General features: G+C 51.8%; 2 protein-coding genes across 2 annotated transcripts; both read right to left on the bottom strand.

Annotated features, from left to right (window-relative positions):
• Positions 1-2,101: 2,101 nt before the first annotated feature.
• On the bottom strand, positions 2,102-14,033 carry Catsper4 (cation channel sperm associated 4). The gene is made up of 11 exons (XM_087904498.1): positions 13,912-14,033; positions 13,748-13,825; positions 13,232-13,375; positions 11,128-11,229; positions 8,843-8,940; positions 8,533-8,653; positions 8,195-8,328; positions 5,742-5,913; positions 4,208-4,419; positions 3,786-3,951; positions 2,102-3,269 (listed from the first exon to the last, which is right to left on the bottom strand). Exons 1-11 carry the CDS (start codon positions 13,957-13,959, stop codon positions 3,219-3,221), a joined length of 1,326 nt encoding a protein of 441 aa, XP_087760624.1. The 5' UTR covers positions 13,960-14,033; the 3' UTR covers positions 2,102-3,218.
• Positions 14,034-14,662: 629 nt separating this feature from the next.
• Cnksr1 (connector enhancer of kinase suppressor of Ras 1) lies at positions 14,663-26,304 on the bottom strand. Its single transcript, XM_048434053.3, has 21 exons — positions 26,147-26,304; positions 23,677-23,834; positions 23,379-23,560; positions 22,586-22,670; positions 22,124-22,165; positions 21,943-22,047; positions 20,893-20,952; positions 20,721-20,783; positions 20,304-20,402; positions 20,163-20,224; positions 19,555-19,628; positions 19,305-19,411; positions 19,196-19,226; positions 18,562-18,734; positions 17,244-17,317; positions 17,007-17,078; positions 16,245-16,318; positions 16,042-16,103; positions 15,864-15,948; positions 15,598-15,779; positions 14,663-15,287 (listed from the first exon to the last, which is right to left on the bottom strand). The coding sequence occupies exons 1-21, from the start codon at positions 26,196-26,198 to the stop codon at positions 15,012-15,014; spliced, it is 2,118 nt and encodes a 705-aa protein (XP_048290010.3). The 5' UTR covers positions 26,199-26,304; the 3' UTR covers positions 14,663-15,011.
• Positions 26,305-26,327: the final 23 nt, after the last annotated feature.

Here is a 26,327-nt window from a genome sequence, read left to right as displayed (position 1 = left end):
GTTGGCAAAAGACCGGACTATTGGTCATCTCCTGTGGGAGAATAGTCCATAGTATCTCTCGTCAGGTTGAGAGGAGTTAACTGTAGGAATGGAAAAGGCAAACTTTTCACAATTCTCTTCATGAAGAGGAACTGAGAAGCAGCAGCTCTTTAGATCAATTACAGTGAGGCAAAAGTGGGAGGGGACTGCTGGGACCCAAGGTAAGCCCCTTAAAGGGGCCTCTACTAGCTCCACATGGGCATTGATTGCTCCTAGGTCCTGTAACCTTCTCCAGGACTTTGATTGCTCGTAGGTCCTGTAACCTTCTCCAGGACCCATTAGGCTTATGAATCACAAACACAGGGCTGTTCCAGGGGCTCATCGAGGGCCTTGTCTGTCCCTCTTCAAGCAGATTTCTGATGATTTCCTTGAGATCTTAAGTTTAAATTCAGGAAATGGCCACTGCTCCGCCCATACTAGCTTACCAAGTATCCACCTAATGAGGGGACGCTAGGGACAGTGGCCTCTACTTTTGGGGGTGAATCCAGGTGTCTGGGGTCTGCCTGATGACACCTTGCTCAGTTTTATCATCATAAAAGGCTATGTGGTCAGTGGTAACAACGCTATCCACTTATCCTAACAAATCTTGTCCCAGGAGGTTTGTAGACAACCCCCAGGAGCAGCTCCCCTGGCTTTTGCATCGTGCCAACTGTAGGGGACTCAGTGGGTCCCTCCTCTAGCTTGGCCCAGGCCTCCAGGTCTGCTTGTCTATCTTGGTCCTGATACAGAGCTGCAATCGTGGCTTGTTAGATCCCAGTAGAAAAGCCTTCCCGGTACCAGATAGCATCAGACAAGTGATGGGAATAGGGGGTCAGCCGCTCTATTGAACTCTGCCCTAGTGTGACAGGCCTTCTTAAGAAGGCCATTTATTTAACATATTGGGATTCCCCCAGAGTAGCCTTAGCCAGATCATACCAGTCCTTGGGGACACAAGGATGGTAGGCTACCTCCTGAAGGAGGGTCATGGCCCAAGGAGAGTTGGGGCCATCCTTGGTCACTGCCTTCCTCAATTCTTTCAGGTCCTTAGATTCTCAAGGATGCCAGGCTAGGAGGCGATTAGGGTTGGGGGGCAACATTGACCAGGAAGGCTTGGGGTCGGTAAACCTTAGCCCTATAGGCCTCTGAGTAAGTAGGGTTAGGATCTCCAGGAGACTCCGCCCCACCTTTCTCTGTGTGAGAGCCCCAACTTTGCAGTTCCTTCCCGAGGCTGGTATATTCATTTCCTCCTGGCAGGATGGAGCCCCCTTATTTGTCCCCTTCCCCTCTTCCATTTTATCCGTTCCAAGGTGGCTGGGGGCATAAGGAGGCAGCTGCTCCTTGTCACAGGCAATACCTACTTTCCTTTTTGTCTTTGCCTCTGCCTGCCTTATTCCTTCCCCCTGGGACTGCTCTTCAGTACATTGTGCCCATTTTTGATCTTCCCCCTCGTCTGTCTCCTTTTCTCCCATTCCTTTGGTTAACTGGTTACTTTTGAATTCTTCAGACCTCTCCTGCTCCTCGCCTATCTCCTCCTCCCCTGCCCTTCCAGCTAGTTGTTATTTTCGGATTTCCTTACCCACCATTGGGGGTGGCAGAGCAGCAGGGTGAAAACATGCCTTAAGGGCCTTAATGGTTGGATAGAATCCCAATGGTGGGGGTATATCAAAGTGTTTTTCCCTTTCTCTGGCCAGAGTTTCCACCCAGTTCCATGTGTCCCATGAGAAAAGATTCCTGGTGGGTACTCAGGGGGCCAGGGTAATTATTTCTTCTCATACCTGGATCACACTGTGGTCTGATGATTCCAGGCCTCTGGAGAGTAGCATACATCTCAGTGCCTCAAGTGCTGGGTCATTTTTGTGTGAAGCTGCGTTACCCATCATGGGGTGCCACTCACCTTGACCTACCGCTTAGCCCTGGGACCAGCCAAGCCCCACACTGAGTGCCAGTTTCCGGGCCTCCTTAGTCTTATTCACCAGGGAAAGGTGAGTGTGCTATCTGCCCATTCCACAGCCCCCCAACACAGAACAGTCAGATCCACAGCCCCATGATGCAGGACAATCAGACGCGATAGGGAGTCCAGTCAAAGCAGGAACTCAGTTTATTACTGTAAGCATCAGTTTATAGAGGTTAAGTGACACGGTGTGATATGGGGGTACCTCCAGCCAATGAGAGACAGCCAAGCCCTCCCTCTGGCTGGAGGGGTGTCTACCTAGATTTTGCTGTCGCATGCTCACTTGGTAGCTTTGAGACTATCCTTCAAACTTGAGCCAGGTTTGAGAAAGGTTTCTCTCTGTCCTACAGGCCTTGAGGTTCAGGCCCCGAGATAATTTTGGCCCGACAGAGGTTTGTATCTCTACCCTTAAAGTCAAATTGATCAGGGGATAACTTTTCCTCCCTCATGGAATTGGAAGTCCTTAAGGGGTTCATCAGACCAACCCCAAGACTAGTTCTCACTGCGAAGCCCAGGCTAGCCTCCAATTCTCCTAAGTCCTCCTATCTCAGTCTCTCAGGTGCTGGGATTGAGGGCTACATCACCACATTCAGCACTAATGGGTGTTTGGTTTGTTTGTTTGCTTTGTCTTGTTTGAGACAAGGTCTCCTGTAACTCAGGCTGGTCTTCAGCTAGCTGAGCAGCTGAGGATGACCTTAAATTCTTAGTCCTCCTGCCTCAACTTCCCAAGTGCTGGGAATAAGGTGTGAGCCACCACACCCCATACAAACAGGCTTTTAGGAAGCACAATCTTTCATATCTAGGAGACCAAAGGCAAGGATGCAAAACAGGTTGAGAACAGCCAGTCAGAATAATTGATTATAACATGAAATTTTATTTTTGGTGCATACAGCCTTACTGTATGCACTCTTACTGGCCTGGCTCTTTTCAATGCTTGGGCCCACCCAGGCCTCGTCCAGCTCCAGCTGGAGCAGATGTCAGGGATACTCATCTTTAGGCTACCGCCTGGCTACCCCCTTCTGTGCTCATCCCTGCTGTGGGGCTTCCATTCTCGCCCAGAATCCTTTGTCCTGACTCCTCCGGATCTCAGGCTCACAGGCATAAGCCCTGCAGATGCTGCCACCATCCCAGCCCCGTGGCCTCTGCCACCCAGGTGGAAGGGAGAGCGATGGGCTCCAGTCAGGGATGCAGGAAGGTGCAGCAGCTGATCCCGTGTGTGTGCAGGCCCCTTGGCTCCCATTCTGCCTTCTCAGAGGCTGAACTTGTGTTTGCTAAGCATATTTGTGCTAGACTCATGAACCTGCAAACCAAAAGGTCTTCTTGTCATTCCACTTACCTTGAATGGACAGACTGTCCCTTCCTTCTCCTGTCTCAACAGCTAGCTGCCCCTGCTGGGTAACTCTGGCATGCCTAGAACCCACTCTGAACTGAGGAGCCCAGGCATTCCCAAGACTCCATTCCCATGAGATAAGAGGCGCTCATATGCACCCTAGATGGGTTGACAGGGGTTCTTTTTTCAATGTGGGAATAAGGGCCTGTTTCCAAGGAAGAGCTGAGCTGGCAAAAGCCGCTCTAAGAAAAAGATAGGTCTGAAGGTGCGGGGGAAGGGAAAGAGGGAGGGGGATGGCTCCTAGGGCAGAGTCTGATGGGAGGAAGGGGGGCCTCTCTGACTATACCTGACCAAATGGGTGCCAGCTGAGATGAGGGGGGGATTTTAGAGGGTCGACTGGAAAAGGAAGGAAATCTTGACTGTGGTGCCTGGCGGGGGTATTGGGGGGCGGGGAGGAGTTGATTAGGTAGGGAAGGGAATGCGCACCTTTTCCCTGCTGACCAGTGCAGAGATCAAGTCTTGCTGGGTAGCCACCTCACGCATGTCTAGGGAGGACTCGCTCTGGAAGGACAGGCTTTTGGAGGTGTGCTTTTGCAACAACTCTTTTTCCTGCTCCTGGTTGTAACGGATGGAGCGCACCTCCTCCACGATCCTGGGGTAGAAGAGACATTGTGTTCCTCCGCGAAGCCCTTCCGTTTCTTCCCTGGTGTGCACCCTCCTTCGTCTTCCCTCCTCCCTCACTGCTTCTGCCGCATCCCTAAGGGAAACCCTGGCCATGCAGAGACCTCCTGGGAGAAAGGTAGGACACCAGCTCCTGAGCTGGGAAGCTTGAACTCTGGGCAAATTACTTAGAAAATGGGCCTGACCTCAGTCAGGCCCTGTTCTGACTCCCCAGTACCCTCCCCTACGTGTTGAGCTCCTCTCGGATCTCTTTGTACTCCATCAGATTCTCCTGTATGGCTTCAAGCACCAGGCAGAAATTATCGCAGGTCTTTTCCGTGAGGTTGCACAGGGGACCCCCAACCAGCGGCTCCTGGGGGTGACCAGAAGCCTCCTTGCGGGCCTCTGTACAATGCACCAATGGCAGGTCGTCGCCAAAGTCTTCTTCATCTGCACCTGGCTGAGGACAGTGAATGGAGACGGTAGGCAGCTCAGGGCCACGTGACTTCGGGGAGGCTGAGTCTCTTAGGACATGCCCCCTTTAACCCTTTTGGTATTATAACATTTTACCTTATTTTATCTGTGCCTCCAGCAAGCCAGGCTAGCTACTCTACACTGGGTCTGGTCCTCAGCTCCAGTTAATCTTAGCCTCCCTTCCTGACTGTGATGACTCAGTTTCAAGTGGAACATAAGCCCCTCTCGGATCCCTTTGGAAATTCTCGCCCCAGCAAACCTTTAAAGCCCTACCTACTCTGGGAGATTATGATCCTGGCCCTCCGACCTCTCCAAAGTACTCAGCTCCACTCTGCCCCTTTTAAAGGCAAGTTCTACCAAGTGAACACCGAGGAGCTAACATTCATTAAGTTCTTTTTTTTCTTTCCCTTCCTTCCCTCTTTCCTTCTCTCCCTCCTCCCTCAGACCCCCACCCTCGTTTGCTTTTTTTGTCCCCCCTCCTTCGGTTTTTCGAGACAGTGTTTCTCTGTGTAGCCCTGGCTGTCCTATAGAACTAGCTCTGTAAACCAGGCTGGCCTCAAACTCACAAAGATCCACCTGCCTCTGCCTCCTGAGTGCTGGGATTAAAGGTGTGTACCACCACCGCCCAGTTTTGTTTTGCTTTTCAAAATGGGGTTTCTCTGTAGTGTGGCTTGAACTTGCTCTGAAGACCAAGCTGACTTCAGAGATCCACCTGCCTCTGCAGGGATTAAAGGCATGCACCGCCACACCCAGTCAATACATGAATGTTTTGCCTGCATGTATATCAGTAAGGGCACCATGTCCATACAATGCCTGTGAAGACCGGAAGGCAGCCATGGCTATGAATCCCCTGGAACTGGAGTCATAAACAATTGTGAGTGGCCATCTGGATGTTGGGACTTGACCCCAAGATCTCCGCAGGAGCAATCGGTGCTCTTAACCACTGAGCCCGATCTCCAGTTCATTTATTGAGCTCTTGCTTGCAAGCACTCATCAGATCCTATATCTCAAGAGGGTCCTGGCAAGCGAGTGCTATTATCATTCCCATCATCGAGAATAACTTCAGAATCCCACTGGGTGAATTGCCCTCATGCCGCCCCATCTCCCAGCTTTGAATTATCATGGCACAGCTAGGAACCCATATCCACCCCCCAAGAGCCTCAGTTACTGAGTGGACGTTACAGAGGTGGAGGTCTGGCCTCCGGGTTTTGGATTTGGCTTTCTCCGTGCACTCGAGTGTGCAAACACACACGTACACAAGTCCTTCATGCACACTCTCCTCCCTCCCGTCCTCCCCATCCCATGCACCTCACTAAAAGTTATCTGACGCTGTTGCCCCTCCTCTCCTATCTTCATCATCTGTTCCAGATTTGTGGTCACGACAACCACAAACAAGTTGAGGCCGATGAAAGCGCCAATGGTGATGAAGATGGCAAAGTAGATGGCGCCTCCAACTTCAATGGCTATCTCGCCTTCTACCCTGTGGGGGGCAGTCAGGAGCGCTGTCATTTCCCTGGCCCTTTAAGCCGCAGCTTTCTCATCTTTAAAACAAGGGACTATTTCCCACTCCTGCTGGCTGCAGAAGCAGCTCTTTGACTGAGGCCTACTGTGCTGCCTGCTAGGCAGCAGGGCCAACACTCTAACCAGCCCTGCCAGGAGATTGGTGTGTCAGCATTATAAAGCGCAGGCTATATTATATGTGCTATAAATAGAAGCACTCTGTGCTGAGCCACACTCTGAAGAGCTCTACAGAGTTTCTAGACTGACCCTCAGGGCACTCTATGAGGTAGTCAATATTGCACTGGAGTCTCTAATTACGAATTCGTAAACTGAAGATCAGAATCCCAGCACTCAGGAAGTAAAGATAGGAGATCAGGAGTTCAAAGCCAGCCTGGGCTACCTGAGTTCCTGTCTCAAAACCAACCAAACAAAAAAACCCCAAAAACAAAACTAGGAGTAAAACTTAGTTGGTAGTGTTTGCCCAGGTGCACAAAGCCCCAGCACAGCATAAACCGGGTGGGGGGTATGTATGACTGTGATCATAAACCGGGTGGGGGGTGTGTATGACTGTGATCATAAACCGGGTGGGGGGTGTGTATGACTGTGATCATAAACCGGGTGGGGGGTGTGTATGACTGTGATCATAAACTGGGGGGAGGGGGAATGTATGACTGTGATCATTTGGGAAGTGGAAGGAGCAGGAGCCGTTCAAGGCTATCCTGGGCTATACTAAACTCCACCTCAAAAATAAAAGAGACAAATCAACCCCTCCAACTTATTTTTTGTTTGGTTTTGTTTTGCTCTTAGAGACAGGGTTTCTCTGTGTTGCTTTGGAGCTGTCCTGGAACTAGCTGTTGTAGACCAGGTTGGTCTCGAAATCATGGAGATCCGCCTGCCTCTGCCTCCCGAGTTCTGGGATTAAAGGTCTGCGCCACCACCGCCCAGCTCCTCCAACTTTTAAAAGCTAGAGGTTGGAGCTATAGCTCCGTAGGAGAAGGCTTGCTTAGCAGGTCTAAGACCCAGAACTACAAAATACAAATAAATAAACAAGCAGGTCTTGGTGGCTCATTTCTGTAATGTCAGCACTTAGCCGACTAAGGCAGGAGGATTACTTCAAGCTTGAGCCCCACAGTGGAATAGTTTGTCTAATGTCACAGGGCTGGTGCAGGGAAAAGGACTCAAAAGCCCAGTGCCACTTCACTGAGCAGTCCATGTAGGTCAGGCTGGCCTCAGGGATTAGACTGCCTCTGCCTCCCCAGTGCTGGGATTAAAAGCATCTTCTACCAAGCAACCAATCGTGCTCAGGACTCTAATGCCCACCTTTTGCTGGTTTTGGTTTGGTTTGGTTTGGTTTTAGATTTTGTGCTTTTGGATTTGGTGGTATTTTTAGTTTTTGTTTTTTTGAGGCCAGGTCTTACCATGTAAGTCTGGTTGGTCTGAAATTGGCTATATAAACCAGGCTGACTGAGTTCTTACAGAGATCCTCCTGCCTCTGCCTCCTGAATATTGGGATTAAAAATGTCAGCTTTTTTTTTTTTTTTTTTAAGATTGGTTTCTCAAATTAGCTCAGGCTGGCCTCAGACTGTACGGTATAGGTGAATGTCGCCAATCTTGGTTTGTGTGGTTTGGGGGAATTGAACCCAGGCTAGGTAAACACTCTACCGACTAAGCTCCACCCCCAGGTGCCTTTCCTCCTACCCTTCCTCATTTTTTCTTCTTTGAAACAGGGTCTTATCACAGCCCAGGTTGGCTGTACTGAACTTGAACTCTTGATTCTCCTACCTCGGCTTCCTGAACGCTAGGCTCTCCACTCCCTATGACTGAAGAAACCCTTTGCCTACTTGACTTTTACTTCACAAAGGGGAGTGGGATGGAAGGACATCGGACTTGAACTTGACAGATAAGAAGCCAAGAACAGAACACAAAAATGGCTTTGGGGAGCAGATCTGAGAATGAGCGGATTGAACCCCAACTTCCCAGGCCTCTAGGTTGTTGGTTGTGCTCTAGTGTAACCTCAGGCACAACCACAGACCTACTCCCTGGCCCAAGGCTGAACCACACAGCGTGCTCCATGAACAGGGTCAGGTGACCCTGTGACTGTGTGAAGCTTCTGTGGAAACAAGGTTCAAGTACCATGATTTTCCTGGGTAGTCACTTCCTGTGAGGCCAGTTTCCTCCAAGTCCCAGGGGCCCCTCTCACAGTTTCCCTAACCTGCCCTAGCCAGAAGGGGAGGGAACCCCAGAACCCCACTTGGACTCACTGGAAGTCACTGTAGATGTCCAGCCAGCCATCCTGGGTGATGCAGATGAAGAGGGTGTACAGTGCCACCCCCATGTTCTGGAAATGCTTGGGCACGAACGCACCAAAGAGTGTGACCCCAAACACAGAGAATACCTGCCAAAGAGACCACAACCCACCTAACCTCACCCAGTGACCTTGGAGCTTGGCAAGACGTGCAAATGAATGCAAATAAATGCTCCCAGGGACTCACAAGGATTCCAACCCAAGCTCCTTGCTTTTCTAGGCATCCATCCCCACCCACTGCCCTACAGGTTCTGTTCAGGGAGGGAGATAGGCTGGGGCCTGGGAGACACTGACCAGCATGAAGAAGAGGATGAGGGCCACAACGTTGGCCAAATCCGGCACCGACTGCAGGATGACCCTGATGATCTTGGCTAGGGGCTCCACTGCCATGCACACATGTAGCAGCCGAAGTGCCCTGTGGCAGAGCCTCTCAGGGGTGCCCCTTGACCCTTCCCAGACCCCTTCCTCCTTTTTACCTCTTTTTTACTTCCCTTCCACCAACTTCCCAAAGAGGCAGAGCTGAGCCCCAGATGGTAATGACTTCCTTACTCACTCCTGTGGTCAGGATAGATACCCCTCTTACCTTCAGGGCTTCCAAACTCACCTGAGAGTGTAGGTGACGGCAATTATATTAAGATGTTTTATGAAGAATTGCATGAACAATAGAAAGACAATTGCGAAGTTGAGGATGTTCCAGCCATCCTGAAGGGGGGAGCGGCCCAAAAGGGTCTGTCAAGCCCAGCCCAGGGGAGCACCCGGAGACTTGATGTTCCTCTGAGAACAAAGCTAGCCAGCTGCCATCTCCTGGCTGCCACCCCCAACATGCCGCAAACACATAACCACAGTCCTATACTTATGAAAACAGTCCTTCTCAGAGACTCACAGTGAAGACGCGCCATACATACAAGGCTAGCCCTTTAGCCAATTACTTGATCTGTCTAGTTAGGTGACTTGAAAACTCCTGGATGCTCCTGCCTCAGTGTAAAGTGTGACAAACACTATAATTAACCACGTTAAAGTAGCTAGGTCTGGTGGTACATGTCTTTAGTCACAGCACTCTGGAGGCAGACGGAATGAGAGATCTGTGATTTTGAGTTAGCCTGGTCTACAGAGGGAGTTCCAGGCCAGCTAGAGTTACACAGTGATACCCTGTCTCAAAAATAAGTCATAAACATATAAATACAAAAGAAGTGGAAAACAACTAATGGACCCAGCAATGAGAGACCAGTAATATAAGCTACAGCCCATTCATTGTGCACTAATACAGAAAGATTACCAGGATCCCATAAGTACCAACTAAGAGCAAAGCATTGTTTACAGTAGGCTACAGTCAGAAAAGGGAGCGCTAAAAATACATGCTTACATGCCTAGGATTATAAACCAGCAGCTGAGAGGATAAACAGGGGCTAGAAGATTACCACAGAGGTGAGTGAAGGCAAGAGGGTGAGGGATTGGACTGGATCGGATCCAGGACTCTGTGTGGTTTTCTACAGCGATCTGTTCAATGTGTGATTGAGGTAAACGTTCAAAAAGAAAGCTCTGTTTTTATGGAAGATGCTCTTCACCTTGGGAGGCAATCAAATCAACTCAAGTCTTGCTCACCTCACCGAGTCTATGCCACACACCACACACACAGGGAGACACAATTCTGCCTCTCTGTGGAGTCAAGGCCTGTCATCCCAGTTACTCAGGAGATGGAGGTGGTGCGGGTGGGGGTGTCACAAGTTCTGGGGATACAGCTTTTGTCATGCTGGGTTCATAGACTCTTTTGAGGGAGGTAGATAGAGAACACTCTTTAACTCTGCCAGAGAGAACTTCTAGACCTAGGAAGGAGACACAGAGCAGCAAAAGCCCAGCCTGGAAGAGACCTCCTGAAGAGAAGACACCTCCTGAAGAGAGTCAGTGTGTGATATGAAAGCAAGGGAAGAGAGAGGATCAGAGGGGAAATGTGAAAATTACATGAAACTCAAACTGCAGGGTCCACACTTGAAGGGTTTTGTCTGTCTTCCGGAGATGGCAGTCCACGACTTAGCCCAGGTGTCCTTCTACCTCAGCCTCCAGACTGTCTGGGGCAAGTGGAATCTTACTGGACTAGAGCTGATCACTGGGAGGCTGAGGCAGGAGGATCACTAGAGGTCACGAGTTTGCGGTCAGTCTGGGCAACACAGTAAGACCCACAAACAACAAATAAAGAAACACCTCATCAACACACAGGGGACCGGGGAGCTATGCTGGAATACTACCACTCCCATCCATCCGCGTTCTGGTTGTGCTTCACGCTACCTGACAGAGGGGAGTACTATAGAGCCTATAAAACTTAAAATACAAGTTGGGCAGAGGTGGCGCACGCCTTTAACCCCAGCACTTGGGAGGCAGAGGCCAGTGGATCTCTGTGAGTTCAAGGCTAGCCTGCCCTACAAAACTAATTTCCAGGACAGCCAGGGCTACACAGAGAAACCTTGTCTGGAAAAACCAAGCCAACCAACCAAACAAGTCCCCTGCCCCCCCCCCCCACACCAAATAAAACGTAACAAATTACTGCACTGCAGAAAAAGTTTACGGAGTTCTGATCCAGAACCGTGTGAATTAAGATAGATACTCTCAGTTCCTTGACTCCGTTTCCGAAAGCCAGAAACCAGGGTTCGTGTGAGTAGAGAGAGCTGGGGAGGGAGAAGCAGGGGTTCAAACACATGGAGGAGCACTTCCTGAACAACATATGTTCTGCCCAATCACAAATTTCTCTGAAATCTCGCTCCCAAGGCCCCTTGCACTGATATACTCTCTCTCCATACAAACCCTTTATTTTTCAGGACAAAGACTTGATGTGCCCGCAGACCCCCAAGGAGGGATGAGGTGAGGGTATACTGACAGGAATTCCAGGGACCTTACCTTCCAGAAAACCCAGAAGCCATTGATCCAGCCGAGAAGAACCTCACACATAAGGACGGTCAGCACAATGTCATCTATGATCGCGAACAGCTCATAGTGTTTCTGCCAGGAGGACAGAGAAAGAGAGGGGCAGAGGCATCAGTGAGCAGAATCTGCGCCAGGCTGGAGAGAGGGTGTGGGGGGCTAGAAGAGGGGGAGCTGGAGAGAGGGTGTGGGGGGCTGGAGAGAGGGTGTGGGGGGCTGGAGAGAGGATGGGGGTGCTGGAGAGAGGATGGGGTGCTGGAGAAAGAATGGAGGTGCTGGGGAGAGGGTATGGGGGCCTGAAGAGGGGAAGCCTGGAGAGAGGATGTGGGGGGTACCCCTGTTACTCTTACACCTTAGCATCTCTATGGGTTCTTTTAGGAACGACTTTCTGCACAGAGGCCAGGCAGTGCAAAGTGCAGTCACGTGCTGTGTCAGGTGACTGTTCTGTCCTTTTCTGTCGCATCTCCCAGGTGGGGAGTTAGGAGCCCAGATACACTCGGCAGGCCTTCACCCCAGCCTCTAGAGTAGGCTATTTGGGAAAAGGGGTGGAGGAAGGGCTAAACAGACTCTGGGACTAAAGAAAACAAACAAACAAACAAACAAAAACATAAAAAGCTCCCCGCCAGGAGTTGCAGGACCCCAGACCCTAGGGAACTTCTCTGCTAGCCTGGTCCCAACCACGCCTGTGGCTGCAGCATTCCAAGCTCTCTGGGTTAGGTCAGAGGCATCCTCCCTCTGTAGATCCGGACATATACCCTGGGTGCACGGGTTGGCAGATTGGTAGCTACGCACTGTCCAAAACCATGCTCACTCTTCCCCAACCTCAACCCTGCTCTCTCAGCTTCCTTATAGCTGTGACCTCCTCCCAGTCCATGGAGTCCATCCCAGGAAACCAGTTATCTTGCCTCTTCTCTTTCTGTACCCCAGTAGCCAACAGATTCCCTGTTCTGTATGTGGGTCTCCTGCTGTCCACACTCATTATGGCCTCCTGGGCTCTGATCCTCAGTCATAAGCTCCACACTAGGGTCCTCAGGCTTTGCTTATTTTTCCTGTTCTACTATATTTTTTTGAGACAATCTCATGTAGCCCAGGCTGGCTTCAAACTATGTAGCCAAGGGTGACTTTGAATTTCTGATTCACCAACTGAACTACACTCTCAGCCACAGTTCCAGTATTTTTGACTGAGACCCATAATAAGATCTTGTTTTAACACTTTACAAAATGGTCCTCGGGGACTGACAAGGTGGCTCAGTGGGTAGAGGTGCTTGCCATCAAGCCCGGCAACTTTAGTTGGATCCCAGAGTGAAAGGAGAAGAGCTGGTTCCTGTAAGTCATCCTTCAACCTCCACATTCTTGCAATGGTACATGTATACACACACACACACAGACACACACACACACACATGCACGCGAGCACACGTGCACACACACATATACACGTGCAAAATAAAAGAAAAAAATTGCAACGCTGCTCCCTCTGTCCCCCCCACCTTCTTTCCTTTTGTCTCCCCAGCTTGAGTTCACTATCAGAATGCTGGGCCGTCTGCACTCATAACCCACCAATGGCTGGTGCCTGGACCTCCAGGGTCCTCACTGTGCTAGCTACAAGGCTCTTCTCACCTACACCAGACCGTGGCATCCAGCTTTTATTTGGGTTCTGGAAATCCAGACTCAGGTCACCAAGCTCAGGTTCTCCAGAAGAGCAACAAGTGCTCTCAGCCACTGAGTCATTTCTCTAGCCCAAAAAGTCTTTCTTGACTTGCAGATTCCACGAAGGTCCATGGAGACTGTCTTTTTTATGTATTTACTTATTTGAACATAATCGCACTATGCAGTCTGCTTAGCCTGGAACCTGCTACACAGACAAGACTGGCTTCTAACTCACAGAGATCGGACTGCCTCTGTCTTCCTAACATTAGGGTGAAAGGTTTGCTGCACTAGGTCTGTTTGGTGACCCGAGTCCTGAAGAACATCCAATCCAACCATCCATCATACACAGACAAGGAGTCAAGGACCTGGAAAGGAAGCACCTTGTCCCAGGTCAGAGCCAGTAGGGGTAGAGGTCAGGCCAGCAGCCCACCTGACCAAGGTGAGAGTTGGTACGGATAGCAATGGTAATGGCGTTGGTCAAAAGCAGCAAGGCCAGCAGCAGCTGGAAGGCGGGATGTCGAAGCAACTGCTTGACGAACAAGGTAGTGATGAACTCTTGCATGTCCAAGGCATCCTGGGAGGGAATGGAGGCCTTCCTTCAGGCAGGTGTCACCACAGGTGGCCTCTGCCTGGACTATTTACTCCCTGTTCCCTGGGAATGGGGATCCACCTGGGGGTCTGTCCTAGAGGGTGCTGTTGATGCCAGTAAAGAAGTCACAACAAATATCATAAAAAGGGAGTTGCTGTTGGGAACTTTTGGGGGTCCTGGAGTATCCGCTGGTGAGCGGCTATCACAACAGAGGGGTTCCTGTGAGGAGTCACTTCAGTGCGCATTAGCTCCTAACGAAGGTCCTCAGGATATTTAAAGGGAAGAGGGCCACAGAAGGGAACTATGGGGTCACTTAAGTCTCAGCCCAGCCTGTCCCTACCTTCCTCCTGTCCTTACCTTCTTGTCCACGATGTCCCTACGGCTGATGAGTACTTGCTCCTCATGTCGGCCCATAAGTGCATAGGTGTTGTTTGTCTACAGGGGATAGGAGCGGGCCTTTAGTGTGGTCACTGCCCCTGCCCAACCCAGGGGTTCCCCACCATAGTGTTCAAGTATTTTACCCTGCCATTTTCGGGCCGCTGCAGCCATGACTTTTGGTTTTCAGACATCTTTGCTCTGTCCCCTTCTCTCCAGTGAAGATTTGCTGCAGGCAGGCTCTCTCCCTGTTGAGGTGAGGTGTTGAGGTGAGGTCACAAAGGCGGCTGTTACCCACACCCTTCTGTGTTCTACCAAGACATTCCAACTGGATTTAAAAAAAAAAAACCCTCCTCCCACTCAGTACCTCAGACAGAACCAGGTATTTAGCCACTGGCTTCAGGATGGGGTCAGAGGTTAGAGGCTGGGCAGGGGAATAGGTCGCACTCCCACGTCATTTGAATACAGTAAACAGAGGTCCCCTTTCTGGATCCAGGGACTAGAGGTGAGGCTGAGTGAAGAAGAGAGGGCCAGGACTCTCTGCCTTCTGCTGCCTGTCCCACAGCTGCCCGCCCGGTCCTTCCAGAAAGGTAAGTTTTCTTATCTACGAAGAAGAGTGTCCCTCCCTGGGGCTAGGACAGGGGAGCAGGCCTGACCTCCCAGGACTAAGGTGAGATGGGCAAAGGAATGAATGACCAGAGTCCAGCACCCTGGCCCAGGAGCCTTGAGTGGGCACCTCAGGGTACTGAGCTACACAGGGAGCTTGTCACCCACCCTGTGTCAGAAAGCGTTCGCTCTAGCGGGACAGCTCTTCACCCCTGTGTGTGTGTGTGTGTGTGTGTGTGTGTGTGTGGAGGGGGTGTGTGCAGATTCCCAATTCAGAGGCAAGACACAGGGTTCATGGTGGAGAAATCAGCTTTATTTGGTAGAAAAGCATCGCTCATGTCAAATAAATGCCCATCCAGACGTGGTCTGGGAAACCTGTCCAGAGGACCCGGGAGGCAGGCGTAGCCCAGATCTGAGGATGGTTAGAGGTTCTCCACAGCACAGAGAGGAAGGCCACTTTCCCTCCACTCCAGGGGACACATGAGCAGAAACTGTGGAAGGCCAGGATAGGGTAACGCCAAGGACCAGCACTACTTCCAGCCTCACACAGACCCCTTGGGCATGCTGTCTTAGACATGTCAGAGGCTGGGGATGACGGAGCCCTCAGGGTCAGAAGTCAGGAGCCAGGTACTAGCCAGGGTCAGAGGTCTGGAGGTTGGAGGCTGTTCTCTGAGGTCAAAGGAAAAAGCTGAGAGGGCTCCTTGGGGTCAGAGGCAGCGGGCAAGGGCTGTGGGGACTGACCTCTGGAGTCAGAGGTTGGGGCTGGGGAATTGTTCTGGGCCCTTATCCCTCCCCAGGTGCTCAGGCCCTCTGAGTACAGCTCCTGATTCCGTTCCTTCCACTGCCGGAACTTTGCTCCCGTGAGCTCGGGGTCATCCAGCACTTCCTCCAGGGCCTGCAGTTCCTGCAGCTTTGCCTAAAGTGAGGGTAGATGGCAAAATTCACCCCAGGAGGGACAGAACCCAGAACTAACTTCATGTACTGTGCCCAGCACCAGGATACTCCAGCCCAAGAGCCTCTGTACACAGAACCTTCTAGAACTTGGCTCGGGAAACCATTGAGCCTCAAATGGGAGTATGAAGTCCAGAACTGGGCCCCAGAATCAGAAAGCCAGGGCTTCGAGCCTTCAGTCTACCGTCTGGAGCTCACAGTGGAGCTGGGAACCAGACGCCAGGGCCTGAAGCCCGGAGCCTCATCCTTGCCCATGCCCAGTGCTCCCAGCTCACCTTGAGGGTGCTCTGTAGTGCCCGCACGCGGTGCGCTCGCTCATTGAGATGAGGGTCACGGTTGCGCCGCATGAAAGAGCTCCGCCACTGCTCATGGGTCAGGGGCTGTGGCTGCCCCAGGAGGGACACACCCCCCTGCCTCAGTCCCTGTACCATTCCTTCCAGAACCCTGTCACTGCTGTCTGTGGGAGCAGGATACAGGATGAGAACACGTGAACATACTCAGGACATCTCTGCAGCCCAGTGCCCTTCATCCCGTGTAGCACCTGCTGAAGAGCCAAAGGACGTCCTCGGACTCTGCGACGGTGAAACCGTGGGTGATGTGTCACTCCACGCTGGAGCCAGGCTAGGCTGCATCAAGGCGAAGGAGAGCAAGGATCAGCCGGAGCCCCCCACATCCTGCTGTCCAGCCCCTACCTCCTCATGTGAAGTGACTCTACTCACCGAAGCGGAGCGGGACCCAGCCTCCTCGTCAGGGTCTTCAGCTTCTGTCTCGCTGTAGCAATCTACAGTGAGGAGTCGAAGAACCAGAGTGGCTTTAGGGAGGCCAGGGAGTGGGCCAGGGGATTCGAACTCCAGCACCCAGTCTGGGAAAGGCAGGAACTCAGTGATGTCTGGGCCCGTTCTCCCACGCTGTTGATACTCACCTTCTTCTCTGGCAGAGGCTGCCTGGCCTGGAGTCTGGTACTTGGAAATGCAGGTAATGAGATGACGTACCCACCTGTAGAGGAGGGAGCATGTGGGCTGTGGGGTTCCCATTCACTGATGCCCACTTATCTTTGAGCTTTTCACCCTTTACCTACAGTTTTTAACTTTTTTTCCCGAACTTTTTTGTATGACACTGGAGTCTGAGTGTAAGGAAGTAAGAAGCACTCTATACTGGATTCCATCCTCGGTTCTCTTCCCGGTTCTTTTTTCTTTCCTTCTTGTTTTTGTTTGTTTGTTTGTTTTTGTTTCGTTTTGTTTTTTGAGACAGGGTTTCCCTGTGTAGCTTTGGACTCTGTCCTGGAACTCGCTCTGTAGACCAGGCTGACCTTGAACTCACAGAATTCTGCCTGCCTCTGCCTCCCAGTGCTGGAATTAAAGGCGTGCACCACCACCACCTGGCAGTGTCTTATTATATTGCTCTGGTTGACCTGAAACTCACTATGTAGCCCAGGCTGGTCTCATACTTGCAATCTTCCTGCCTTAGCTTCCTAAATGCTGGAATTAAAGGGGTGAACCACCATGTCCCAGATACACAGATCTGACCCTCAGAGAGCAACTTAGGTTGAAATTCTCCTTTGCCCATTCTGCAGATGACGAAACTGAGGCTTTCTGAGAGCTGCGGTTTGAGTCCAGTCTCCTGAGCCCAGCTTTTGAGCATGTGGAGGCTGGGGACCCCATGAGAATAGGGAAGAGGTGCTCACATGCTCAGATCAGACAGGGTCTCAGCAGCAAAGACGAAGGGCTTGTACACGTCATGGGTCAGCAGGAACACACTGCCGGCAAGCAAAACCAAATCACAGTCTCTTCTAGGCATGCCCATTCAGAACCCAGAGAGAGGCTGGATCAGGAATCCCAGCCACCTGCCACATGTCCACCCTACCCCACCCTTCCTCTCCCTTTTTCTCCCCATCCCATCCCATCCCATCTCAAGACTTAACTATTTTTTCTTCTGGTCCTGTCCACTCTCCAGACTGTAGTTGGAGATGTTGATAAGCCCTTCAGCCTTTTCATCCTGGGGGAATCACAACATGAAGGTCAGCACCGAGTCCCAGATCGGCATGTATGTCGCCATGGAGCCCCAGGTCAGCACGGAGCCACGTGCCCTCAAGCTTCCTAGTTACCTGTCTGGGTTTCTAGAGCTCAGGGCAGGAGGTGTGGCCAAGGGGACCTCTGAGCAGAGAAAGGAGAGCAAAGGTACCAGAAAGATAGCCAAAGGGGAGGAGCTTGCTCAGACAGGCCCTCTCCCATGAGCTGCTTTGTGTCCTAAGTCTTTTCCCTTCCTAGTTTTCCTTTCCCCTTTCACCTGACAAACATCCAAACACAGCTTTCCGAAGAAGCTTATGGACTCCCTGGACTAGATCAGACACCTCTCTGGGCTCCCACACGTTGCCTGGAAGTCCCTTCATCCTAGCACATGGCCCATTGTTCTTTCTCCTTCAAGCCTATCCCCCATGGGCCTCTAAGTTACAAGAGGGGCAGGGACTAAACAAATCTCCCCTGTACCCCCAGGGCTCTAACTCAGAGCTGGGTCCAGTAGGCACCTGGATGTCTACCAAGTGAATAAGTGATTGAGCGGCCCATCACTAAGTTGGATAGAATATCAGAAGAAAAGGGAGGTAAGGAGAATAAAAATGACTTTCCCTACACTTTAAAAAAAGGCTTGCATTTATCTATTGTGTGTGTGTGTGTGTGTGTGTGTGTGTGTGTGTGCATGCGTGTGTGTGCACCCACCCATGCCACAAGACATATGGAGATCAGAGGACAGCTTACCAGACTATGTGGGTTATGGGAATTACACTCAGGCCATCAGGTTTGGTGACAAACAATCTCATTGGCTCTTTTCTTCTGAGACATGAGTCTCACTCTGTTGTTTGAGCTGGCCTGAAATTTGCTATGTAGCCCAGACTGATGCATGTCTGTGCACACATGTGTGTCTGGTGCCCACAAAAGTCAGAAGGGGACACTGAATATCTTAGAACTGGGGTTAGAGACAGCTGTGAGCTACCATGCGAGTGCTGGGAACTACACACCAGTCCTCTGCAAGAGTGGCCAGTGCTTCAACTGCCGAGTCAGCTTTTCAGTCCCCCTACAACCTTCTTTTACACATGGATAAACTCATTTCTCTACCAAGCCACCCCACTTTACAAATGGAATACTAAGGCCTAGGACTAGGTATGGCGCTTCCCTGTGTCAAACAGATAAGAACGGTGGCCTTAGGTCCACATGGTACCTAGGCAAGTGTTCATGGGGTCTCACCTGGGGCTGGCGGTACCAGTAGAGGGTGTGTCCTTTGAGTACAAACCAGCAGCGGCGCCAGCGTGGGCCCATAAAGCCTCCAGGTACCTTGCGTAGTAGAAGCCATCCATCACAGTCTGGCAGGCCAAGCTCCCGGCAAGACACCCGTCGGCGGCTCAACCTTGTGGCCATACCTGCCCCGACACAGCAGAGCATGCTGATGAGGGACCAGCAGGCATCCTTCCCTCAGTCTACCTGCCTCCATGGGAATCCCCAGTAGACTGTCTGAACTCACACTCTGGGCTCACAATGTCACAAATGTCCTCAGGTGGAGTGATTTTAGAGAGGCTGGACATACAGCTTAGTGGTAGAATGCACAGCTCTGGGAAGTTCTGGGACATGCACACGCACGCACACATGGACACACACACACACACATATGTGCGCGTGCGCACACACGCACACACCACATGAGATAAAACTGACAATCAGAGGGTACTTTCTCAGTCTCAGAGCTAGCAAGAGGCCTAGGCTAGAAGCAGGGGTCCACGGTTCCAGAAAAGACTGTTGTGTAGGAAGCATGTATGTGCACTGAGGGGTCCTGCCCAGCCCTATAAAGATTTCTAAGACCCCACCCAGTCAGGGGCGTTCATACCTTTTGATTTCTTCCGACCAAGGGTGGAACTCTGCAAAGACCACGAAGAGCTCAGAAAAGGTTCTAGAGCCAGAGCCCATGGCCCTCCTTGCTGAGTCCTTGAGTTTACCTGGTCAGAGTGTCCAGACGTCTCAGGAGACTCTGCTGTTATTTCTGAAACAGTGCCTGGGGCTGGAGGGGGCGTGGGCAGGGACTTAGTGTCAAGGGAGGTAGAGTCTGTCAGGCAGGAAAGAGAGAGAAGGGAAATCCATGAGCTCAGGCCCAGGCCTGTGGGTAGGAAAGTCAGCATGGAGACGCCATTTCCAGAGCATGTGCCACCTGCTGGGGCTCTGTGCCACCTGCCAGGACTGTGAAACTACCTGTCCAGGCAGCGCTGGGTCCAGGACTTCCATCTGCAGACAGGTTGAAGGCAAAAAGACTTTCGGACGGAACCCTGTGGAAAACAAGAGGACAGGAGATGGTCCCCACTTCAAGAATACCTGGAAGTCGGGCCTGACGACTCACTCCTTTAATTGTAGCATTTGGGGGGCAGAGGCAGGTGGATCTCTGTGAGTGAGACCAGCCTGGTCTACAAAGTGAGTTCCAGGACGGCCAGAGCTACCCAGAGAAATCCTGTCTCAAAAACCAAAACAAGGGCCAGAGAGATGGCTCAGAGGTTAAGGACGCTGACTGCGCTTCCAGAGGTCCTGGGTTCAATTCCCAGCACCCACATGGCAGCTCATAACTGTCTGAACTCCAGTTTCAGGGGATCTGATACCTTCATACCAACTCACATAAAATAAAGGTTTTCTTTTGTTTTTTGTTTTTTAAGAAAGAAGTAATACACGTTAAGCTTTCTTTTTTCTTTCTTTCTTTCTTTCTTTCTTTCTTTCTTTCTTTCTTTCTTCCTTCCTTCCTTCCTTCCTTCCTTTCTTTAAACAAAAACAAAACAAAAAACCAGACACACCCAGTAGACAGAGCTTGTTACCTGGGAGATAGTGGGGTCAGAGGCAGGGACTGGCTTGGCAGGTGAGGGGAGTCCAGGGGCATCTGTGAACAACCAGAGACAAAGTGACAGAGCTGCCTACGGGAGTGAGGAAGTAGGCAGGAGGGGTTGAGGGGCAGGTACCTGAGAAGGGGTCTCGGGCACTGGGATCTTCTTCAGCACTAGGCTGACCCTTCCTGGCTCCCTCAGCAGCTCCATCACGTTCTTGTGGGACCAGCCCACCTGGGGGACAGGGACACTGAGTGAGGTTCTAAACTGCCCAGTAACTCTTCCCTGTCAGGAGCACCCTCTCTGTCCACCTTCAGGGAGCCTCCAGGAGCCTCTTTAACTGAGCTCTGAGAGAGGAAAGGCCAGAACCCAGGTGAAACCCCACTCCTCAGGGGGTCACCCTGAGACCTTCCTATGTTGGCGCATGTCATGCAAGGCAGCTCCCGCAGCCCTGGTCTTCACAAGAGGCAAACCCCTCAGGCGACGCTCCTGTTGCCCCCACGCGTCTCCTCAGCACCCATCACCACCACCTTGCCCCCGTCCCTCACTCACCACCACCTGTTCATTAATCTGGACAATCTCATCTCCTGGCAGGATCTGGGAGCTGGTGGGAGCCTGGTGTGAGGAGGGGCAGAGAATGGGGCTTTCCTGGACCTGAAGCTGGCATGGCTTGCAGCTGAGAATTCAGGGTAGGCACGGGTGGTAAGAGCGGTGGGGCTCTTACCTGGGCACCGACTTGGGACACGAAGTGTAGGCAGTTGCTGGTGGTATGGATTTCTAGATCCTGCAGAGATAGGAGCTAAGTCAAGTAAACCGGGGTTGAGCAGAGCCAATGGGCAGTACCTCACCTGGGCACCAGGACTCTAAGGTACACAGAATGGGAGCAGAGCCTCAAGATGGGATTGTAACTGCTGTGTAACTTTGGGCTCGTTGCCAACACACAGACACACACACACAGACACACAGACACACACACACACACAAACACACACGGACACACACGGACCCATAAGACCACAGGAAAGCTGGGTCGCTGATTTCTGAGGTAGCAAAAGCAGAACCTCAGAACTTTTCCTGAAGGGAGAATGGGGGATGACATGGGGTTGGAGGGCAGGGGGAGCAACTCTGGTTTCCTTTCTTTCTTTAATAATTTGTTTTTATTTTATGTGCATTGGTGTTCATGTATGTCTGTGTGAGAGTGTCAGATCTTGGAGTTACAAGCAGTTCTTAGTTGCTCTGTGGGTTCTGGGAATTGAACCTGGGTCCTCTGGAAGAGCAGTCAGTGCTCCTAACTGCTGAGCTATGACTCCAGCCCTAATATTTATTTAACTTTATTTTGCATGCATTTGTTATGAAGGTGTCAGATCCCCTGGAACTGGAGTTACAGACAGTTGTGAGCTGCCAAGTGGGTGCTGGGAATTGAACCTGGGTCCTCCGGGAGAGCAGCCAGTGCTCTTAACCGTTGAGCCATCTCTCCAGCCCTAACTCTGGTTTTCTTAACTGGTCAAGTTTAAAGTGTAAGCGTTCCCTCCCATCTCTATGAATCTGCTCCAGAACCCTGTCAGGGCTGGAATGTCACCCAGGCCACACTAAATAGCCCCTCTGGCTTGGGTAAGGTGCCCAGCAAAGGTGAGACTCCAGGTAGGTCCTCTGGGCCCTCAAACATCTGTACACAACAGACTTAGCAATACAGATGCTGGAACTCCCGGGCCACAATTCAGGGCTCAGCCAAGGCTGCGGGCGGCTGCAGGAGAGGGTGAGAGTCAGAACTCACCGAAGGGTCGCCCAGCTGCACCTGCTCCAGCACAGCCCTCTGCTCCAGCAGCTCTTCTGGGCTGCAGCTCAGGATGTTGTGGCAGATCCCGGCCACGTGACTGCACTGGGGGAGGAGGGCAGGTTGTCTGGCTGCATCCGAGTCCACATCTTATGCCTCCCCACCCAGCCCCGAGACTCACAATCCTCAGGATGTTGCTTTCCTTCTCAGCCTCTGGGCAGTCCTGAAAACAGAGAGTACAGTAGCCCCCTTTTAGATGGCAGTGGGGGCCATTTTCTCCTGAGGACCTGGGGAGAGGCTAAGAAGGGCCTTTGATGTTCTTCACTTGCTTTCTCTAACTAGTAGAACTTGACAGAACTAGAATGGTCTCAGTGTTCAACGCCAAGGTTTCCTTCCTCCGACATGACACCTGACTCAATTACTACCCATGTCCTCTTCTGCCATCCTTCCCAAACGTCACCTGAACTTCTGCCAGAGACATCCCACAACCCACCCCATTACCTGTTACCCCATTCCCAGAGGCAGACCTTCTCCTGTGCTTGCTCTCCGCACCCCCGCCCCCCTCCAGCTCTCACACCTAATCTTGGTCTGATTCACAGGTTATAAAAAGCTCTGAGACCTGGAGTGGCCCCTGTCCTCCTACCTCCTGCAAGACCTGGCCCAGCTCCTGGCACAACACACCAATGTCTTGGCAGGCAGAGAAGTCATTTAACTGGGAGAAGAGGTACCTGGCAGGAAGGACAATTAAGACACTGTGTTGGGTATAATTCCTCACCTGAGAGGTGGAGACAACTCCTACCTCAGTGCGCTGGGCTCAGCACAGGACCTTTTTGTCCCGTGTGTGCCAGGCCCTGTAGTCGGCACCAGGGAGACAGTCATCAAACAGACAGTTCTATTATTAATGACTTAACTTCAACTGTTCTGAGTATTACAAATGAGCCGAAAGGGTGACACAGGAATCCCTGAGGAGGAGACACTTGAGGTAGGACATGTAGGACAGACAACTGCCAGCAAAGGGGAAGCTCTCTATTCAAGAGCTGTTGAGGGACCAGGGAGATTGTTTATCCGTAAGGTGCTCACCTACAGCGGTGAGGGCCTGAGTTCCTGAGTTCAATACCCAGGACTCACACGGTGGAAGACGAAAACTGATTCTTACAAGGGATGCTCTGACCTTCGCATACACTCCTGTGCAAGCCCACCCCCAAACACTCCAATACACACACATACACACAAATGTCAAACATGCAAACAAAAACTCAACTGTTCATAAAACCATTGGGATGACAAGCTCCAGGGTGGGGCGGGAGGCAAGGTGGCCCGGTGTCCCTGCACAGACTTTTGGGTTTGCTCTGACATATCTGATCCAGAGACAAGTACTGTTTTTCAGTCCCAGGCCCCAGGATGAGAAGGGTCAGAAGTCACCCCAAGCCTAATACCTGTTGAGCCAGGAGAGGAGGGCCTGGGCTTCCCGCACCAGCTCCACAGCAGCAGAGAGGACATCAGAGGGAGTCTCTGGGCAGTTTCCCAAACGGCCTTGGACCAAGCTCTGCAAGGCCTGGGCCCTTTCTAGCAGCCCCTGAGCCAGACTCTGAAGGTTCTCTGTTGGTAGCTTGGAGCCCTGCATCAAAAACGGGCATCTTACTGTCCCCTCGACAGCCAGCCCACATGGGTAAATCCCCAGACTGATGGATGCTACAACCAGTGTGGCGGATGCTATGGCCAGTGCTTACTCACCAGGGCCCGGAGTTGTTCCACCCCATCTAGAATGAGCTCCTGGTGGCCCAAAGGCCACACAGTCAGAGCCTCAAGGCTTTGGGGACAAAGCTGCAGCAGGTACTTTCCAGGCAGCTGCCAGTCCTCGAAGGGATAGTCCTGCAGAGCGTCATCAAGGCCTGGAGCAAGGGGTCAGCGTGGAGAAACAGGTGTCATTACCACTCTGAGGTTCCATTACATCAGAGCTCTTCCCCTCCTACCTGTCGCTAATGACAACCCTGAGACCCGGGCTGGCTTCTGTCCCATCTCACAGTTGATGCTACTGAGTTGAGAATGGTATACAGCAGCGATTCTAGCAAGTGTGTCCAACCTGCTGGCATTGCCATCTACCAAATTCATGCTCAAACACCTTGCAATCCAGTTACCAAAAAATAAAACAAAAGAGTCGAGCGTGATGCTCCAGTGGTTGAGAACTAGACACATTGCTCTGGCTGAGGACTGAGCTTGTTCCCCAGGATCCCTACCCCTTACCCCCCCCCCCCCGGAGTTAGGGAGAGCTGAGTGGGAGTTAACACTTAAGATAGTCCTGTGCAGCCAGGTGGTGGTGGCACATGCCCTTCAATCCCAGCATTTGGGAGGAAGAAGCAGGAAGAAGCAGGCAGATCTTTGTGAGTTTGAGACCAGCCTGGCCTACAGAGTGAGTTCCAGGACAGGCTCCAAAGCTAAAGAGAAACCCTATCTCCAAAAAAACAAAAACAGGAGAAATGGCTCAGTGGTTAAGAGCACTTACTGTTCTTACAAAGGACCCTGGCTCAGTTTCCAGCGCTCACATGGTGGTAGCCCATAACCATGCATAAGCACACCCAAGGTGCATACACATACATGCAGGTAAAATACTCATATACATTAGGGAAATAAAAATTTAAAAATAAATGGGAACAATGAAAGCAGCTGCCTTCTAACCATGTGTTTTAGACAACTGATGTGTGCCAATCACTAGGGCCACCGTCGGGTAGTAACAGCCATCACACTATTGCCAGGCTGTCCACTGTGACCTGACTTTGTGGGAGGCGATGTTTCAAGAGCTTTACCCTTAGTCAAGTGTGGTGGTGCATGCTTTTAAGCCCAGCACTTGGAATGCAGAGACAAGGGGATCGCTAAATTCGAGGCCAGCATGGTCTATAGAGTGAGTTCAAGGACAGCCAGGGCTGCACAGGGAAACAAACCCTGCCTCCAGAACTAATAAATAAAAAGAACTTCACCCATATTTGTAGCACAAATTCTAACTGGTATTACTAATAAAAAAACAGAGTCAAATGTTACAAATAAAGTATCACTACACGTATCGTCACATTGATCTTCACGTTTCTAGAAGGTGGGGACTACGCATCATCCCTGATACACAGTGGGAGACCTGATGGCGGGAGAGACAGTGGCTTGCTCATGCCTCCCACCCCACCCGGCTAGACTGTCACTGGGAATGTGTGTAGTCATCGGGTGTTTCTCAGTCCTCCTGTGACAGTAAGAGTCCTGACTGGCAGCTCACTAAGCCAGGGTTATTTGGACAACTTCCTTCCCATGTTACATGTCTCCCAGGAGACACCAACACTGAGTTACACATGCCAGTCACACCAGCATGGTCATATCTTGTCCAGTTTCATGGTAGAGAAACTGAGACCTGTGCTCACAGACCTGGGGAGTGGCGGCGCTGGCCTGGGCCCCAGCCTGGGAGCGTGACTGCAGCTTGGCTGGGCTGGCTGGGCTGGCTGGGCTGCTCACAATGAAGGCCTCCAGCGAGCTCCAGCTGCCCCTTGTGAGAGCAATGGCCTCCCCACTCCCTGCTGCGATCACAGAAGGCCCTCAGTTCTCTGAGTCTGCCTGTGTTTGCGTCTCTTGGTCGCCTGGGGAGTGATCTTCCCTCTGCCGGTAACCCCAGGGTGGGGCTGTGTTCACCCCTTCAGAACGGCCTCCTCTCACTGCCCGCCTCAGGTTGCTGCTTCTCTCACTGCCCGCCTCAGGTTGAGGAAGCCACACCAGCGAGGGCCCTGTTCCAAGACTGAACAAATCACTTCCTGGCTCTGTATATGTTTGGACTTCCGAAAAATGGGCTTAATAAGCAGCTGGCAGGGCCCTGGGGCACAGGGAAGATGACAGAGATAAAGGGGGCGTGGGCCACCAGGGCCACCCTGTTTTGCCTATTACTGCACCTGCCCGTTGCCACCCTGGCAGGCGCTTGAACATACAAAGACATACAAAGACGTGGAAAGACCCTTTCCTGTGTCTTAGGGCCTCTGGTGTCGCCTGGCCTATGTCTACCAGCACGGTGCCTGTTCAGGGGAGCCTGGTACACTGATACATGGCAGATCGTCTATAAATACCTGTTGACTAATAGACTTGGCAGGTTCTTTCTCCTTTTCCCCCCTCCCTACTTTCTGTCCAAAGGACACCACACTATTCCCTTCAAGTCCACCTCTGCCCCCAGCTCACCAACCTCTCAGCCAAGCTGCCACCTTCCCAGGGGTCCAGGCTTCCACGGGCTCCATGCTGAGCTCCGCTCACAGCGTCCAGCCCCTGCAGGAATTTCCGCTCCCAGACGGAGCCCGGAGTCCGCCGGGCTGGGCCAGGGTGGGGCCGCCGCATACCTGGGCCCACGTGGTCACCCAGGTGAGGCG

This window comes from Myodes glareolus, chromosome 3 (assembly GCF_982192425.1).
Source record: "Myodes glareolus chromosome 3, mMyoGla1.1, whole genome shotgun sequence".
Taxonomy (NCBI): domain Eukaryota; kingdom Metazoa; phylum Chordata; class Mammalia; order Rodentia; family Cricetidae; genus Myodes; species Myodes glareolus.
Note: the sequence above shows the minus strand (reverse complement) of the source record. Positions and strands in the feature narration are given on the sequence as shown.

Excerpts from the sequence above, each read along its gene's own strand:
- Catsper4 (XM_087904498.1), bottom strand. The coding sequence starts at position 13,959 with ATGTCTGAAAACCAAAAGTCATGGCTGCAGCGGCCCGAAAATGGCAGG. Across the intron at positions 8,329-8,532 it reads TCATCCTCTTCTTCATGCTG|GTATTCTCTGTGTTTGGGGT; the intron begins GTCAGTGTCTCC and ends TCTCTTTGGCAG. Across the intron at positions 5,914-8,194 it reads GACATCTACAGTGACTTCCA|GGTAGAAGGCGAGATAGCCA; the intron begins GTGAGTCCAAGT and ends TGCCCCCCACAG.
- Cnksr1 (XM_048434053.3), bottom strand. The coding sequence starts at position 26,198 with ATGGAGCCCGTGGAAGCCTGGACCCCTGGGAAGGTGGCAGCTTGGCTG. Across the intron at positions 19,227-19,304 it reads CGTCTGGACACTCTGACCAG|AGTTCCACCCTTGGTCGGAA; the intron begins GTAAACTCAAGG and ends TGGTCTTTGCAG. Across the intron at positions 15,949-16,041 it reads CTGGGTCCCGCTCCGCTTCG|CCTAGCCTGGCTCCAGCGTG; the intron begins GTGAGTAGAGTC and ends GCCTTGATGCAG.